The 17,061-nt window shown below is 32.3% G+C and overlaps 1 protein-coding gene across 6 annotated transcripts in view; it reads right to left on the reverse strand.

Moving 5' to 3' along the window:
• Positions 1-17,061, reverse strand: part of LOC106469842 — a 30,054-nt gene that overhangs the window by 5,422 nt on the left and 7,571 nt on the right. For 2 of the 6 annotated variants that reach the window (XM_022399196.1, XM_022399188.1), the window contains exons 3-7: positions 12,683-12,754; positions 9,246-9,410; positions 4,268-4,446; positions 3,358-3,407; positions 2,477-2,566 (exon numbers count right to left, since the gene is read on the reverse strand). In XM_022399196.1, coding sequence (XP_022254904.1) covers positions 2,477-2,566; positions 3,358-3,407; positions 4,268-4,446; positions 9,246-9,410; positions 12,683-12,754 — 556 coding nt within the window. Of the gene's footprint in view, positions 1-2,476; positions 2,567-3,357; positions 3,408-4,267; positions 4,447-9,245; positions 9,411-10,358; positions 10,417-12,682; positions 12,755-17,061 lie in introns of all 6 variants that reach the window. The other 4 variants (XM_022399204.1, XM_013930357.2, XM_022399208.1 and 1 more) reach the window with 3 other exon arrangements.

Genomic DNA, 17,061 nt, shown 5'->3' on the forward strand with positions numbered 1-17,061 from the left:
GTTTCGACTAAGGTTTTGTCATCATCAGGTACAAGTAATTTACACTGACACGGATATATATATATCCAGTACTGAACAAAGAAGTCACATGACTGGAACTGTTGCGAAACTTAGAAGATGTATCTAGGAACCCCAGGGTGTTGGTTTAGAGTAGGGTTGTTTTGTTCAATTAAGTATGGATTCCTTGATTTTTCGTTTGTTTATGCTGGGTTCTTTGTTTAAAATGACTGTGTTTTTAATAGATATACTATGATTTTTTGAGTTGCAATGGTGAAAAACATGGGACGGTTTTTTTATTGTGTTTTGTCAATCTGGTTTCCAATTTTCTCCTGTTTCTCCGATGTAGAAATCTGGGCAGTTATTGCATGTTATTTTGTAAATGACGTTGGTATTGTATGATTCTAAATAATTTTTGTTTAGTAACGATTTTAATTTAGGGCCAGGTTTTTGTGAGAATTTGACGTTGACAGGAATATTGTCAAGCCGTCTCCATCCATTATTAGTCTCAAAGTGGGTTCCTCGTCACCGAATTTAGTTGTATGATAAACTATTAAGCAAACAACATATCACATACAAGTTTTTTACATTTCAGTTTAATTTTTTTATGGATTTGTACACTGTATAAGTAAAAGAAAGAAATTTATTTTTACTTGTATGACCTAGTAATAACTTAATATCTTTATGTAGATATATCTTTATGATTTACCATCACGAAAACATTTAAAGTGCTTTATTGCTCTGAACCAGCAGGGATATGGATTTTGTTCATTATACAGTTTTTCATGATAAACTCAAATTTACTGATGTCTGATAAATTGCCCTTCACAACAATTAAAAAAATTTAACAAACCAAACAATACACAGAATCTTTGCATCATTGTTAGTGTAGTGACCTGTCTAACAGAACTGAGTTTAACAAACTTTACACAGTAGCCGAGTTTAGCTCTGAAAGCTTGAAAACACAGTGTCTTTAAATATCAGTTAATCCTCTCCTGACTAGCATATGCTCAGGTCAATTTAAGTGCATGCTCACAACTTAATTTTCAAGTTTAATTCTGTTTCAAAAAAAATGTTGTAGAACTGATATTTTAGCACTGTATAATGCTTGTTTAGTTTATTTCATAAATAAAAGTTTAAAAAACGTTCACTTCTATTATGTCTCTAGGCACATGAACCAAAACATCTGTAAACATTGCACACTTTTAGTTGCTTTTTTTAAAATAATTTTTTTGTTTGCTTCTAAGCTCATATATATTTCTACCAGTTAAAATTCAGCATGTTTACATGTTTCCACATTTTCTATTTATCCAATTGCTAATTTATTAGTTAAAACCACATTTATTGCATTATTTGACGATGCCTTGAGAAATCTTAATGGTTATTAACTTTGAAAAAAAAGAGGTAAAAAGCCTGAAGCCAATAATCAACAAAAATATAGAGGTGTTAAGCCTTAATGCTATGTGACTTAAATTTTGATAGGGCTATGTGCAAATTAGTTATGCTTTTAAAAAAAAGAATGAGTTGGGTTCAGCCAAGGGTAATGAAGCAACCCCAAAACAAAGTTTTGAAATACTTCTCAATTATTTGTATGCTTAAGATTTTTTTTTAATAGCTTCTGATGGTGTTCTTCATGTTCCTGGTATGTTTTTATGTTATATTATGTCCTTCTATGACAGGAAATCACATAAGGATGTCACAGTTTAACAAGTATGGTGAGCTATGGCCTGCAACAGGAAACTATTTGGATGATACAAATCCTTATTTAATATACTGTTAAGTGTAGTGTGTTCAAACAACACACACAAATACAAGAACTTTTTATTTATTTAAAATAAACTATAATTATTAGACATAAACTAAATTGAACCAAAATTATTATTGGCAAATTAATGTTCTGCTATGCCTACCAAAATTAATGGTTTTGCCATATTTAAGGGTGATGTCATTGTTCATCAGGTAATCCTTGTCAGCCAAACCATGTTTGTATGATTTATAGGAAAAACTGACTGCTCAATTGACAAAATAAAGTATTAAAATAAATATATTGACAAATATTAAACAAGTTAAAACTCACTGGTTATATAAAATGTTTGTTTTTTTATAAAGAACAAAAAATAAAAGTCTAACAAAGTATATTTATTGTTTCTGAAAGCTGTGTTTAACACCAAAATCTTTAAACATTTCAGAACCTAAAATACAAGACAATATTTATAAACTTTGAACAAAGTTTTATACAATATATTTAAGTATTTTCACTATAAGAAGAAAGATAACAGGAAATATCAGTGATACCTCTCTTTTCTGGAAAGGATTAATAAATGCTATCAGTACCTACCATGGAGACAGCATGGACTTTTTCAATAATATTTTTTTCATTCATTTTGAAAATGATTTGTTCAGTTTAGAAACTGAGGTAGCCTCAGAACATTCATTACATGAATAACAAAGAAGAACATTACAAAAACTCAGGGCTCACCTCTTTCCATGCCCCTCTGTCCCTTCCTATTTGTGACAACTGGTCCTCCATGCCAAGACCTTTCACTTCTCCATGATCTCCAATTTTTTCCTAAACAAGAAAAATTGTTGGTTGTGACTGTATAAAAATATGAATCAGAAAAGGCAACAAATATTCTAAAAACTTCCAATCACACACATCATATGGTCACTATGTTTGAGAAAGATAAGGTGCTGCTGTTGATCAAACGACTTACTATCTTAAATTAATAGAAGCAGAGCTGTTTTCATATTGAAGAAAAATTTACTTAGAAATGCAACATCAAATGCATAAATTAAAGACACGAAAACACACAAAACTTTTTCTGGAATAAACAAAAACTTGCTCTATAAAGCTGATTTATAAATAACCTTTAACTCAAAAACATTGAAAAGATCTTTCACCTTCTGAAGCACCACACATTTGTTAAAAAAAACCTACAATGGTAAAAAAGATAAGAAATAAAGAAATGAGGGAAATATTCTTTCTTTAGTTTTCACAAATCAAACATTTTTTCAGAAGCTATAAACACACTAAGCAAGGGCACAGATATTGTAAAACAATTATATAAATGTGCATATGCACTTATATGTAGACCTCTCTCTTTTTTTTTTTTCAGTATTTCTATTTTCTAACAAAACATTTATGGGGAAAACTATAATGGGATATTTATTATTTTATCTCAAAAAACACTTTGAGCTCTGAAATACCAAATCAATAATATATTTACTTTTGTTATATTGTTATAATCAATTTAATCTTTCCTAAAATTTAGAAATTACATTAAACATTAATTTTTTATTTTTAACCAATACATCACCATTATTACTTTTTCTGAATGAACACCAGTATGTTGAACCAACCTTTTTCTTGGGAATCTGATTTACTTGAGGTTCTTTCTGCTTTGGTAAATCTACAGTACATAAACAATGATAACCATGTATAAGTTCATTAATCTTCTGTGTAATAATGTTATTACAGCGGAAGTTGCTGCAAGTTCTAATTAATATTTGAACTGTTACATTTCTATCCGTTACCAGAAATCCATTTTCTTTTCTTTTGTATTTGACAGCCTTAATATGGTGAAAATTAGAGATTGCTACCAGAAATGTTAATTAACCTGCAAGATAAATTTATGATTAAATTAATAAATGAATTACATATCTCAAAAAGTAATTTTGTTTCAATTATGATAAAATTGAGTTCATTCAATATTTAAAACAAAAAGTCCTTTTATACCCTTATTCAATAATATCTGACATTCTACAGTTCTTTTGCCTCTGCTTGATGAATTTCATGGAATTGTAATCCAGTTCACACTATAACTGTTGTTGTCAAGTTATTTTCTAATATGAATAGTATCTCAACCACTAAAATATGTGTCTTACCCCTGCTAGCCTGAAGATCCCGTGTATAGGGTGAAATGCCTTGTCAGCATTGGATATAGCAGATATACACAGTGTGGTTGACATATTATTATATACTCTTCTTTACTTTCATTCATTGATTTTTTAATAAACACCATACACTTTGTATTCAATCTCTTGCTGCCGAGTTATGTTAGAAAGATATATTAGCAATATGTGTACTTTAAGTTGTTGGATTTATTCTATGGTAATATAGCACTATTTACTTCATATAATAAATCTAGGTATTAAATTATTTTATACAATGGCATAAATTATATTTTTATTTATCAGTAGTTAAAAGAATGACAAAAAAGATATTTAAATGAAATTTGAAAAAAATCTTCAATCCTGACTGAAAACATACCCGTGACTACTTGTTTCCAGGTCTCGTCTACAGTATCTACTCGTAGTTTTAGACTGATTAACCAGCTCTTGGCCAGTCTGTATACGTGCAGTTTTCAATAATTCATATTCTTTTTTCTTTTTTTCAGTCATCTCTAAGTTGAGGTTCACTTTACTTTCTTCTTTATCTGACAGATGATCCTACAAAATTCAAATAAAAAAACACTTTTAGATACCAAATAATTATATTAACAATTAAATGTGTTTTGGGAACTAGTAAAAATTCTGGGCACAAATTACACAGTACTTAACCTTTTTTCAGCAGGACATTAAACAAAACAATGTCAAGCTGGGTAAAATAAAAATAATGGAATACAACAGCAAATGTAAATAATGCTGTGAACAACACATTTGTATTTTTTGTATTCTGCACTAGTAAGCAGAAAACATGACAAGTGGTCAAAATTACACATAAGTTGAAGACAAAAGTATACTTTTCTCTAGCTAGAAGATGAGTTATCACTTTGAATAAAACTAAAACTTCATAGTTAAACTAAACAATAGAAGGAATAATAAATGAACAGTAAACAAAACCATAACCAAACAAAAATATAAAAATTTGCTATCCCACATCATTAGGATTATATTTTCATACACACACACACGGACACTAACATATATAAACTACATTAATAGGGGCTTATAAAATTATATTTATATACACAGACACTAAGATACATAAACTACATAAAAAGCGACGACATATGTTTTTAAATTTTAACTTCATAAAACCATATAGCTTGTAATAGCCTCTGGACTTCAGTAAAAATGTGTAGTTGTTTCTTGGTGGTGTTGTATACACCATTGGAAATCTAGAATCTGCTGTATTCAAATATGCAATATATAATGATGGTATTGCATTTCCTTTGGGAGTTATGAACAGTCAAAGAGAAACAGGATTTGGAGTGGATGTGCCATCTTACCAGCAATGGTCACACACATACTAACTGATTATTATTTCTTATTCTTAAAGCAAATTATACAACCTTTCTTCATTATTTGTTTGTGGTTGGAAACCTTGATCTTCTGATCTAAAAGAAGACTACAACTACTATCCTTTTCAGCACTAAACCTATTTTTGAGTGCTGCCACAGCATCTTTGGGCTTGACAGATGGATATGTCTCAACAAGGACTGTCAGAAAATCTATAGTGATACATCCAATACATCCAAAGCAGCTGCACAAGTTGCAATTTGAACAACTTGGAACCAAGCACATGCAAGTAACCGAGGGAATAACAGTGAATGATGATGATGACATGGCAAAGAGTAACAAGTTACAGTCATGGTCACCAGGGCTTGGAGCTATCGGCTGAAGACCTATTGGACTCTGGTTTGAAAAACAGATGCAACAACTGGCAAGGAAGAAAGCTTACATGGAACAAATAGTGCTGTTATCAACTAACAGGTTTTTGCTAATGATGTGGCCAGTCATAGCTTAGTCAATGTCTGTCTGGTTTAGAAATTGTAAACATTCTGTACAAGTTTCACCAAAATTGGATAAATATTGGAATTTTTAATGTTAAATCCTTGCCAGAAAGGCATCTATGGCTGAGGGAGAGATCCAGTGTTAAAAATCAATAAATTTTAAACTCATGTTGGTGAAGAATTGAATTAATCCTTTCTGGATTTCAAACACACATCTCAGAGACATCATGACCCTTAAGCAATGAAATACATTACATAAGCCAAAACCCTCTTCTGTCTTGATGTGAAATAAAATATGTAAGAAAACCCTTGATGCTACACTAACTTCAAAATATTAAACCTTTTTCACAATCAAATGATAAAAATATAGAGAAAAATTATTTACCAAAGAAATAATTTACATAATCAAACCCTTCATCATGCAAAATACTCTTGAACAAAGATTAAATGCAAAAATATTCCCTTTAATCATGCAATACAGAAATTAATTTTCATGTTAAGTATAAAAATACTTTTTTTATCTTATAGTTTTCAAATTTCCTTTCCATAACTTCTAGAATCTTCTAAATGAATAGCATAAGTTGTTTATATTTTATTTTATATTTCTCCTAACATATCGCTAACTCTAGCTATTATAATCAACATATAGTGGAATGAAATGTTTAAAAAAGGAATATGTTAATACCATCTTCTTTTGGTTATATTCTTAATTGCATGCCTTTACATTTTCACATATAATTTATTTCTAATGTTTTATTTTTCATTCCTGTCCTTTAGCATTGTTATTTTTCATTGTGACACACATCCATGGGCTTCCCACGTACATGATGCTTTGTGTCACCATTCAGAGGCTTGGAAGGAAAATGATCACAGCACCATTTCAGTCAGTAGTTTTTCAATTACCTGACCATCCTAGATGTAGATCTGGGTTCAATCCCAGCTGTGTTGGTTTGGAGATCAAAATTGGTGGTTCTGGGGACTATCAGAGCTGATCATAGCCTCTGGACTTGGCATTTCTTCACCTGACTCATTATGACAATCAGAAAGTGCATTGAGCTCTTACCTCCTCATCTTCATAGTGAGATAACTTCTCATGAGTTTTTATCATCATTCAAATTGAACACCTAATCATCTGACTCTTCATGATCAACCCAGATCACCAGAGGTTCTTTGGTCACATACAGATGTAAGTCAACTAATGCAGACCTCAAACACTCCACATATTCATGTGGGAGCTGTGGGACTTCTGATATAGGTGGAGGACCATACATTATGTCGACCAGAAGCAAAACTTCTCAACCAAATATAAGCATATTCAGTGAGTCACTGATCTCTGTTCAACTGCATGATATACTAATCATGGTTTAGGGCAAATGATTATCCTATTCAGTTTGATCTGGGTTAACAAATTTAACAAGTATATACTTGACAGCTATCACCTTTTCCCACAACCCATCAGACTGGGGCTGACATAAATAATGAAGTTCACATCTTCACCAAACTTAAAATTACACATACAACTTTATAAACAGGTGGCTGTTAAAGTCTGCTTCCTGTTCCAAGTAGATCTCTTCAGGTGCTTCAGGTCAGGCTGTATGGAAATATCAACTAGTCAGAAAACCTTGGACCACTTTGTGAAATATGTAATGAACAAATATGATACTTTTTTCATCCCTTGGAGTAGACCAGCTATATCATGGGCTATACTCTCCAAAAGGTCAACCAATAATGAATTGTTGAAGTTTAGCCTGTTTGAGCTAACTTTTCTTCTGGATGGCACACATCATACAGTATTCACACCAACACTGAACATCTCAACTTGAATGTGGTTAGAAGATCTGCTGTCAAATTTTGGTGCATGTTTGTGTGACACCTTGGTGACCTTCAGTTTTTGTGTTATGCAAAGCCTGGAGAATTTTGTTCCTCAGAGTCCTGGGAACCACTAGTTGTAACACAGGATGAAAATCACTGTTCATTGGTTAGCAGTAGTACAGCACACCCTCCTATACTACAAACTGATATTAAAGTGCTGTAGGTTACGTGTCCATGCTATATCCCTCAATGTGAGTTGTATACATTTCCCCTTGCTGTATGACAAGGAGCACCCATGCTATATGTGGGTCTTTCTGTTACTCCATCTAGAGCTCCTAAAGCATTAATATCAGTAGAAATGGTCTTAACTCCTACATGCTGTTTAGAGTCTGGACATTCAGTGAATAGACAGAGCCTCACTGTTCAGTGAGATAATTCATCTACATTTCCATGTTGAAGACCCAGATTATAATATATTATTAAATTATATTCTTGCAGTGCTGTCATGCCTTTGGAGTGTTTAAAGTTCATGAAATATTTCAATGATGCATGGTCCACTTGACCATACAAAAAATGTTAGAAGTGTTTCACAAAGACAACTGCAAGCAGTTCTTCACTTTGCAGTATGTACATTCTGGAGGTGTGAGCTCATAACTAGTATACATAATTACATTCTACTCCATCCTGTGACTGTGAACAATTCTACTTTGACTCCACTATCATCTTCATCAGTTCCAGCAGGAATTCAAATCCTGTCATGGATATCACACATCAGGGCTTCTACTAAAGTACATTTCAAGGACTTGAATCCTTGCTCGCATTACTCATACAATCTGAAATGTATTTCTGACTTAGAAGAGCCAATAAAGGTAATCAAATGCTTAGCCCCAAACTATACAAGTTAACCTAGGCAACCAACCACATTTCAAAGATAATCAAATTGGATGTAGTTTTAGGATATCCATCAATTGTCAAGGACTTTATAAAAAAAACTATGTCCCCTAAAAATATAATAAAAGAAAGCATAATTCTGTTATCTTAAGCCTAAAAGCTATTAGAAAATGTTAAAACAGTAACACCAGCATTTTTTTATAAATAAAAACACATTATTATGTGTAAAAGTACGTCTCAATATTTTTAATTCAACCAACATCTCCAAATTCTATAGTTTTGAAATGGTATTTCATAAGGCCAATGGCCATGATGGGGTTCTTGGACTGATATCACTATTTGAATGTATAAAACTTTATTAAGAATCAGTGTATTGTTTTTCTAGCTAGGCAATAAATTTTCTTAACCATTTTCTTTTAATCATTTGTATTTAAAAAGAATAGTAATGAATTTGAAATTTTAGATAATACAGTATTTTATTTAGTTGACGGGTATTTTAAAATAAGTTTTATTCATTATTTTGTTTTCTTTGCTAATTTTTGCTCCTGGTTTCAAGGATTCCTTTTGAAACTATAAATACATATATAATTGTTCTGACAAATTAGTAGATTCAGATGTTGTTTAAAGATCAATTTCTTTGTCGTTAAGCACAAAGCTGCACAATAGGCTATCTGTGCTGTGCCCATCATATGTATCGAAACTCAGTTTTTAGTGTTATAAGCCCAGAGGCTTACTGCTGAGCCACTGGGAGAGAGTGAAAAATCAGAGAAAGTTTATATTTTTTAACTTAAGTGTAAAAATAATACAAACCTGGTTACTATTTATTTCTCTCCTCCTAGTGTTTTTAAAACACCGTACACGATAATTGCTGTGATGTCGTCGACTACCTCTGCTGCGATGAGGAAAATAGCCTTGGCGTTCCATCATACACTGATCTGAGAAGCAGCTAGGAGGAGCTCGAAGATGCACATCTTCCTGTTGATTCAAGAATAGCATAGATAACTTCATACAGTTCAATATGTAATAATTATTAAGCAGTAGTTAGACCTTCAAATGATGAAGATCCATGCAACTTTTAGAACATCTTTTATGCTTTCTACCATATCAACTATTATTCTATATAACAAGTTCAAGCATTGCACTCACAAACACCACTTTCTTGAAAACAGAACACTAAAGTTCTTTATTATGTTATGTCAGTGTCTTATAACAGATAGAACTAACTCAATCAGTGACTATAAATAAATTAATCTGAAAAAATTAGTTTGTTCAACAATTCCTAACTTTAAAGAAAGTAAACGTCAATTAGCAATATTTAAAAGTATTTACTTTGTACTGATGACAAATTATTTTTCATTTCAATTATATAATTTACCTCATTAACTTTTTTGTCCTCCTCAATGTCTGGTTATTTAATAGGGCTATTATAAATAATTGTTTAAAGGTTCCAAGTAATGGACACTATACCTATAGTATGTTTTCTAGAGTGATCTTTTATTATATTTATCTTCTAAGCATAATGATAAGATCACTCCTTCAAATACATCAACAAACAAAAGGTTAAAAATTTTTTTCACAAATAAAAAGTTACTGAGATCTCTTCTCCAAAACAAAGCTGGTAAAAATCGCTTCCACAAACATATAGTTAATAATATCACCTTCAAAAACAGAAGATTAGTAATGTTACTTCAAAAAACTAAAGATTAAGATCACTTCCACACACACACACACACACACACACACACACAGTTAATAAGATGATTTTCACAAATGAAAGTTAAAGTTTAACCTTATTATTCAATATATCAAACCCAGGTTTTTATAAACCATGAAGTTAAAATATTTCCAACTGCTGAAAATGAGTAAACAAGATTTTACTGATAATATATAAGTAAATGACAAATACAAATATATCTGACTTACTTTTTATTATAGAGATCTTAAGTAAATAACTGCTGTAAAACTGGCAGTCACAACATTGCTACAAACAACAAATGGAGAAGTTACAGCATAGGCTGAATTTTTTTTTTCTGTCAGTAATAAAAAGGACAGTTTCTGCTCTTTCTGCCAAACCTCCAAAAAAATGAAAAAATACATTCACGTTCACTATATAAATATAAAGCATAAATATACATAACACACACCTGTTTAAGATAGTTGTTTTTACTCATGATAATTGTTATGAAAATTGTAAACTGGTCTTTTATTAGAACTCTTCAGTTTCATTCATATTTATGAAAAGTTTAGTTATTAATCTGGAGCATCATGTCAAAAGCACTTTTTCAGATATGCTATCCTTAACTGATGTAAAATAGGAATGGAAGCCTATAAAAACTATAAGAACAGAAAAATGGAATGGCTTAATTTCTATAGTTACCTTCACACTGTGAGTAATGCTGAAATTTGCAACATAAAAAGCATACAAAATGCATGGATGCTTTAATGCACACCCAGTCAGCAGTATTTTCAAACTCAACTTTCTGCAGCACTCATGACTGGCAAGAGGTCTATATCAGGGTTACCATATGTAACTGGTTGTTTTCCATTATTTTCATCTCTAGTTTACTTTATAGATTTAGTTTTTGTAGTAAATATACCAACAATCTTATTGTTGTTTTTCAGACATGCATTTATGCCTAGATGGCTTTATTTCAATGTCTTTCCCATCAAACTAACACGGCTGTCCCAACTTCTGCGTATGCTAACTATTAATATGATTTCTGACTGGCTAATATTTTATTCAGTGTTAAGAAAGTGCTTGAGTACAGCTGCAGAAGTACAAACACTTATATGACTATGATCTTGATGGTGTCATTGTTTTATTTCACTTCCACATAACAAATTTCTCAGCTCCTCTGGTACCAAACCCACAAAATTATTTAATTGGAATTTCTAGACAATAATCATAATAGTGTAATCTAGGATTAAAAATCAGGAGAATTCCATCAAAATAGGAAAGGTTGGTACCTCTGCTTTCTAAAATCTACATAAAGAATTTGACAACGTTAAGAACTTTTATAAAGTTTCAGTCGTTAGAATTTTTAGTCTTTTTGTTATACCACCAAGTTAGAATTTTATGTATGTCTATTACCATTGGATGTGGTGAAACAGAATTTCAACAGTTTTCTACAGCTAAAGTACACATATTTATGTATGAATTATACAAGTGCAAATTGGACACTTAAGAAGTGTCTGCGTGTGCATGTGGTATCTATGTAGTCTGTAAATAGAGAAAAAAAAATACTTGATTTTTTCCAAACACAAAACTGATACATCACTACAAATCAAGGATGACAACAGCAAATTAAACTTCTGGCTGGTTCTCAGTCCCAGCCCACAGAGGCCAGAGAGTCTGGGGGCCACACAGGCCCCTGGAAGCCAGAGAGGATAATATACTAAATGTATACTATACTATATATATGCAGATTAGTGCAATAGATCAGTAGGACACAAAAGTTAGTTGTAATCTTTTTTATTTTTATTTTAAGAAATTTGCTGAAAAGAACCTCTGATTTGGACTTAGTACAAAGATATCATACTATGTCATAAAATAAGACATTGTTTTTAGATATTTTTCAAGATTTTTGACATAGCAATAAAGTATGAGCATGTTAAAATGAATGAAATACTTTATGAAATCTATAAATCTGTATCGTAATACATGAACAGATTCTTTGGATTAATAACAAATAACTTATGAGATTGCAAATAATTATGGAATTTGTGACATTTAGTAAGTCTAATATGTTTTGAGTTGTAAAAAAACATCCCTAATTTTCACAAATTCTGTCTTATACTTGGTCTTCCATTTTTCATTAGACCACATTTATTTTGGTCCAATTAAAGTTCCGTGTAAATGATTCCACACATAAAAAAGAATGTCAAGGAAAGAAAAATCTCTACTGTATGTAATTTAAGCAAAAGAGCAAAAAGCACACCCATAAGATGAACATTAAGAGACTTGAGGCCTACCACTATGCTGATCCATTGTATCATCAGCTACTGCAGTTTAAGGAGTTCATGTATTTTCAAGGGGGGTTTGAATATCTTCAACTTGAAAACATGTTTTGCAAATGGTCACCAATCCAATCAGCCAGATAAAATGAGCCTCATAATTTCAGAGTTTGAGAAAGTGATCCATATTTATATCTTTCCAAGATAAACTAAGATTACAACTGGCTCAAGGGAACACAAGGTAATGACAAAAATGTTTAGCCAGTAGTATTAATTCGTCATCTTATACTCACCTGTATTACTTTTTGATGAGGTGCAACAAGATTACTCTCAGTATCAACATTTATCTTGACTGCTTCTGTTCCCTACATAAAAATTTAACTCGTGTGTTAACCTTTGTTCATGCTACTACTTTTTACATCTCTTTAACAATGCATATCTCACACACATATCTTGCAGGTACAAAAACACAGCTTTAAACACATTTGCAGTGTGCAAGAAATTGAATACGAATAAATTTAATATGTAGTATAATATTTTCTAGTAATTTTAGAGGACAAATACTTTGATATACAGAATTTTGAACTGAAAATACACACTCCAGGTACACTTAGGACTTGTATTTAACAGTAAACAATAACTTGATTTGTTCAATGGTTTTATAACTGAGAGGCAAAATATGCTATCATTTTTGATAGAGGCAGGTCCAAGAAGACTGAAGAGTGGATAATGTTACTCGAATTTTTAAAGGGAGAGATAAGCATTGCCTAGGGAATTTTAGACCAGTTAGACTAAATGCACCTAGACCACTATTATGTCTGTCATATCCCAGCTGGCCTGATGAACCCTGGTACTGGGCAAATCCTCATCAGCATTGGATATGGCAAATGTAGTGTGGTTGATATATCATAATACATTCTTCTTTGCTTTCACTCAAAAGTTCTTACAGTTACTTCAGTTATGGCAAAAGCTTTAGAGTTTGATAAAATATGCTTTTTAATTTTGGCAGACAGCCAACATGGTTTAAACAAAGGGAAGATCCTGCCTTATTAACATAGAAACTTGTTTGAGGAAACTACTTCTTATATTGATGAGGGTAAATAAGGTTATTTGGTTTACTTGGATGTTCAGAAAGCTTTTGATAATGTGCCACATAAAAGACTTGTGAAAAAAACAACCTCAGTCAGAGCAGGACATAAATAAAATAACTATACTGGTGGTTAGCTAGGTGGGTGGAAGGTGGGAGGGAGCAAAGAGTTGTTTTTAAAGGATTTCAGGCTAACGAGATTAATATAACAATTGGTGTGACTCAGGGATTTGTGCTGGGACCATTTCTAATTCTCATTTACATTAATGACATTTTTATTTTTTGACAGAAATCAATAGTGGCTGATGATATCAGATTTCTATTTTTATGTCTTTAACTGCAAATATTATGTCCACAACTGGCAGAAGACAGTGAGCAGTAGGAGGATATGGGACATAGTGGATTCTAGCACACAGATCCTAACTACTTATTGAATCTATAACTTACTTTCTAGTTTTGCATCTCTTGTTTTGATTATGTTTGACAGATGAAATATCCTAAATGCTTTTGGATGCTATAGTCACTGACATTTTAACTTTAGAATAATATAATACTTTGTATAAATTAACAGTTTTGTAAACAGTTTTGCTGATAGAATCATATATTTGTTGGTACATACATCTATAATAGACATGTTGTATTTTTACATAATTATCTCACTATGGTTGTGCAAAGCTGAGTAATCACTTGCATGCCTTTGATGTAATACAGATAATTGTGAAAAACATATAAATGTACGTAAGTGCAAGTGCATGCATATATGTGAATATTGATTGCAAGTCTAAAGAGGATGGAGATAGTTTGGAGGAGGACTAATAGGATGATTCTAGGGATGAATGGGTTGTCATATAACAAAAGACGTATCTTTTTACTTGTTCTTTCTCTTGAAAAGAGAATGTAGGGATGATCTGACTGAATAGAAAGATTCAATATTATTATGGGAACTGATAAGATTATGCATCACTTTTCTTTTTTTTAATCCTAAGCAAAGTAGTTTAAAAGGTCATAAACTTAAAGTCTAGTGAGATCAGATACATTTCCAGTTTAGGCAGTTTTATCCAACAGGGCAGTAAATGTATGGAACTATCATTTACAGCTACAATTTTACAACAGTTATAAAAGTATTGATGAATATTTATTGGACCAGCACTAGATTTAATGACTAGTTTCTCTTTGTTGAGGGAGGCTGGGAGTTGAGACAATCTTGATGGAACAAAGTAGCCCTTTGATTTCCATATTATATGGTATGTAAATACATGGATTACAAAAAATTTATCAATTTTTTCCATACAAATAGTAAGATTACTATTTATTAACCCAATATAAAAGTTGAGTTAAATATGAAAAATTACATTTTTCTTCACTCAAAATAAATTCATCTGTTTTTTGTTTTTTTTATCCATTCTGCTACACTTTTATATTTCACTTATGAAATCATATTTGTATTATTTTGATTCCTCAATATTACACACATACACTGGACTGAACCCAACTATAAAATAGCAAACATTAAGCTAATAACACATAAAAATACATAAACTAACTCATACATAAACTAATTACATGTAAAAAGCCATCATTATAAAAGAAATATTAAATCATACTAGCAAAACATTAACCTTTACAAAAGACTGATTTTTGGTCCATATATATTCATATTAATTTTCTTGTATTAAATATGAAAACTGACACGTGTAACTTCAGATACTGTAAATGTAAAAATTAAAAGAACAATACAAATCAAACTGTGTATTTACGTGTTTCACAGTCACCAAAAAGAAACCTATCATTCTATAGGTATTTGAAGAACTTATAGCAATCTGCCACAATTTAATTCTTCGTATTGTTATCTGCCACTGGGCGGCTTGTACATAATTGAATAATTAGAGTTGTTTAAACATTTGTTTAACAACAAGTTAATAGACACACACCCCAATGAAAGAATAGACCATTCCAAGCTTTAACTTTTAATTTTGTGTTTGTAAATTCTGTATATTTAATTGAGTTATTGTTAATTATCTATTGATTAAACGTAAGTGGCTGTTGTTCGGGCTGGAGTTTCTCGAATGATCATGAAGGCCCAAGTGCAATCGAGATGCCCTCTTTTTAGTATATAAGCCTGGCAAGAAAAACCAGTGGGATTGAAGAGATAGATAATTGAGTCAAGTGAACAGTAGGCACCGTAAGTAAAGTGTGTGAATCACTGTGAGTTAAAGCGTGTGTTATAAAAGAAGTTAAGTTTAGAAACATCCTGACTGTGGAAATTCTGTGTATTACAAAGTTTGTATGGAGGAAGAAAAAACCAGGTTAATCAAGAAAGGACTTGTATCACTGAAGTTTCTCAGACAGAATTTTTACCAGAAATTAACAAACAACCAGAGACGTAACAAATTGGTGTCAGAGAGTGGGAAAAGAAAAAAAAAGGGAAACAAGAAGTGGCAAATCAAACTACAGCTTAGCAGATTTGATGGTAGCAATACAAGAACAGCAAAAGAAACAAGAAGAATGAAAAATAAAACAAGAGAGATTACAGCAGTTGTTGGAGGAAAAAGAAAAGAAACATGAAGAACGAGAAAATAAACAAGAAGAAAGACTGCAGCAGTGGTTGGAGGAGAAAGAAAATGAACAAGAAGAGAGACTACAACAGTGGCAAAAAACCAGCACCAGTGGCAACTGGAACAAGAAAGGAAACAAGAAGTACAAATGGAAAATATTAGTAAATTTCAAAGTGAATTAAATACATTAAAGGATGATACACAAGGCGGATACATTAGCCATGGACCTAATCAGCCCCAGACAACAGGAAGCTCCTTCCAGAACCTGCAGCTAAACCCTAATGCAGACATCTTCAGTCCTGCCAGAAGTCACATTCCAGACATGAGTGTCAGCAATAGGGGTGATCTAGTACGAAGGAAGCCACAGGAATTCAATGGGAAGGCACCATGGGAAGCATATAGAGTACAATTTGAGCTCCTGGCAGAAATGAATGGATGGACAGAGGAGCAGAAAGCAGAATACCTGGCAACAAGCTTGAAGGCACAACCACTGGAAATACTTGGACAGATGACAGGCACAACTATAGAGCACTTGTAGCTGCTCTAGAAATTAGGTATGGAACTCAAAATCAGTCCGAAGTCTACAGGGCTAGGTTTAGGACTAGAGTCTATGCTAAAGGGGAAAGCCTGCAAGAACTGGCATAGGATTTGGAAAGTATGGCACACAAGGCCTACCCAACTGCACCACCCGATGTCCTCAACCTGTTACTGAGGGATCAGTTTGTAGATGCCTTGGACAGTCCACAACTGAAGATACATGTAAAGCAAGCTCACCCCTGTATTTTGCAAGATGCAATTGCCAGAGCTCTTGAATTCGAATCTTACATTAAGTCCAGCACAGAGGTACCAAGGTTTGTACAGTCATCAGGATTCAAGGCCAGAAAAGAGCAGCTCTCAGAGAAGTTTGAGGGACTTTGCTGGCACTGTAACAAACCTAGGCACAAGAGAGCTCAATGCCGGCAACTTCAACACAGGGAAGATGCCACGGCAGCAAAGGCTACTACCCAGAAAGGTTGTTGGAACTGTGGAG

Source organism: Limulus polyphemus, unplaced genomic scaffold (genome assembly GCF_000517525.1).
Source record: "Limulus polyphemus unplaced genomic scaffold, Limulus_polyphemus-2.1.2 Scaffold99, whole genome shotgun sequence".
Classification (NCBI taxonomy): Eukaryota; Metazoa; Arthropoda; class Merostomata; order Xiphosura; family Limulidae; genus Limulus; species Limulus polyphemus.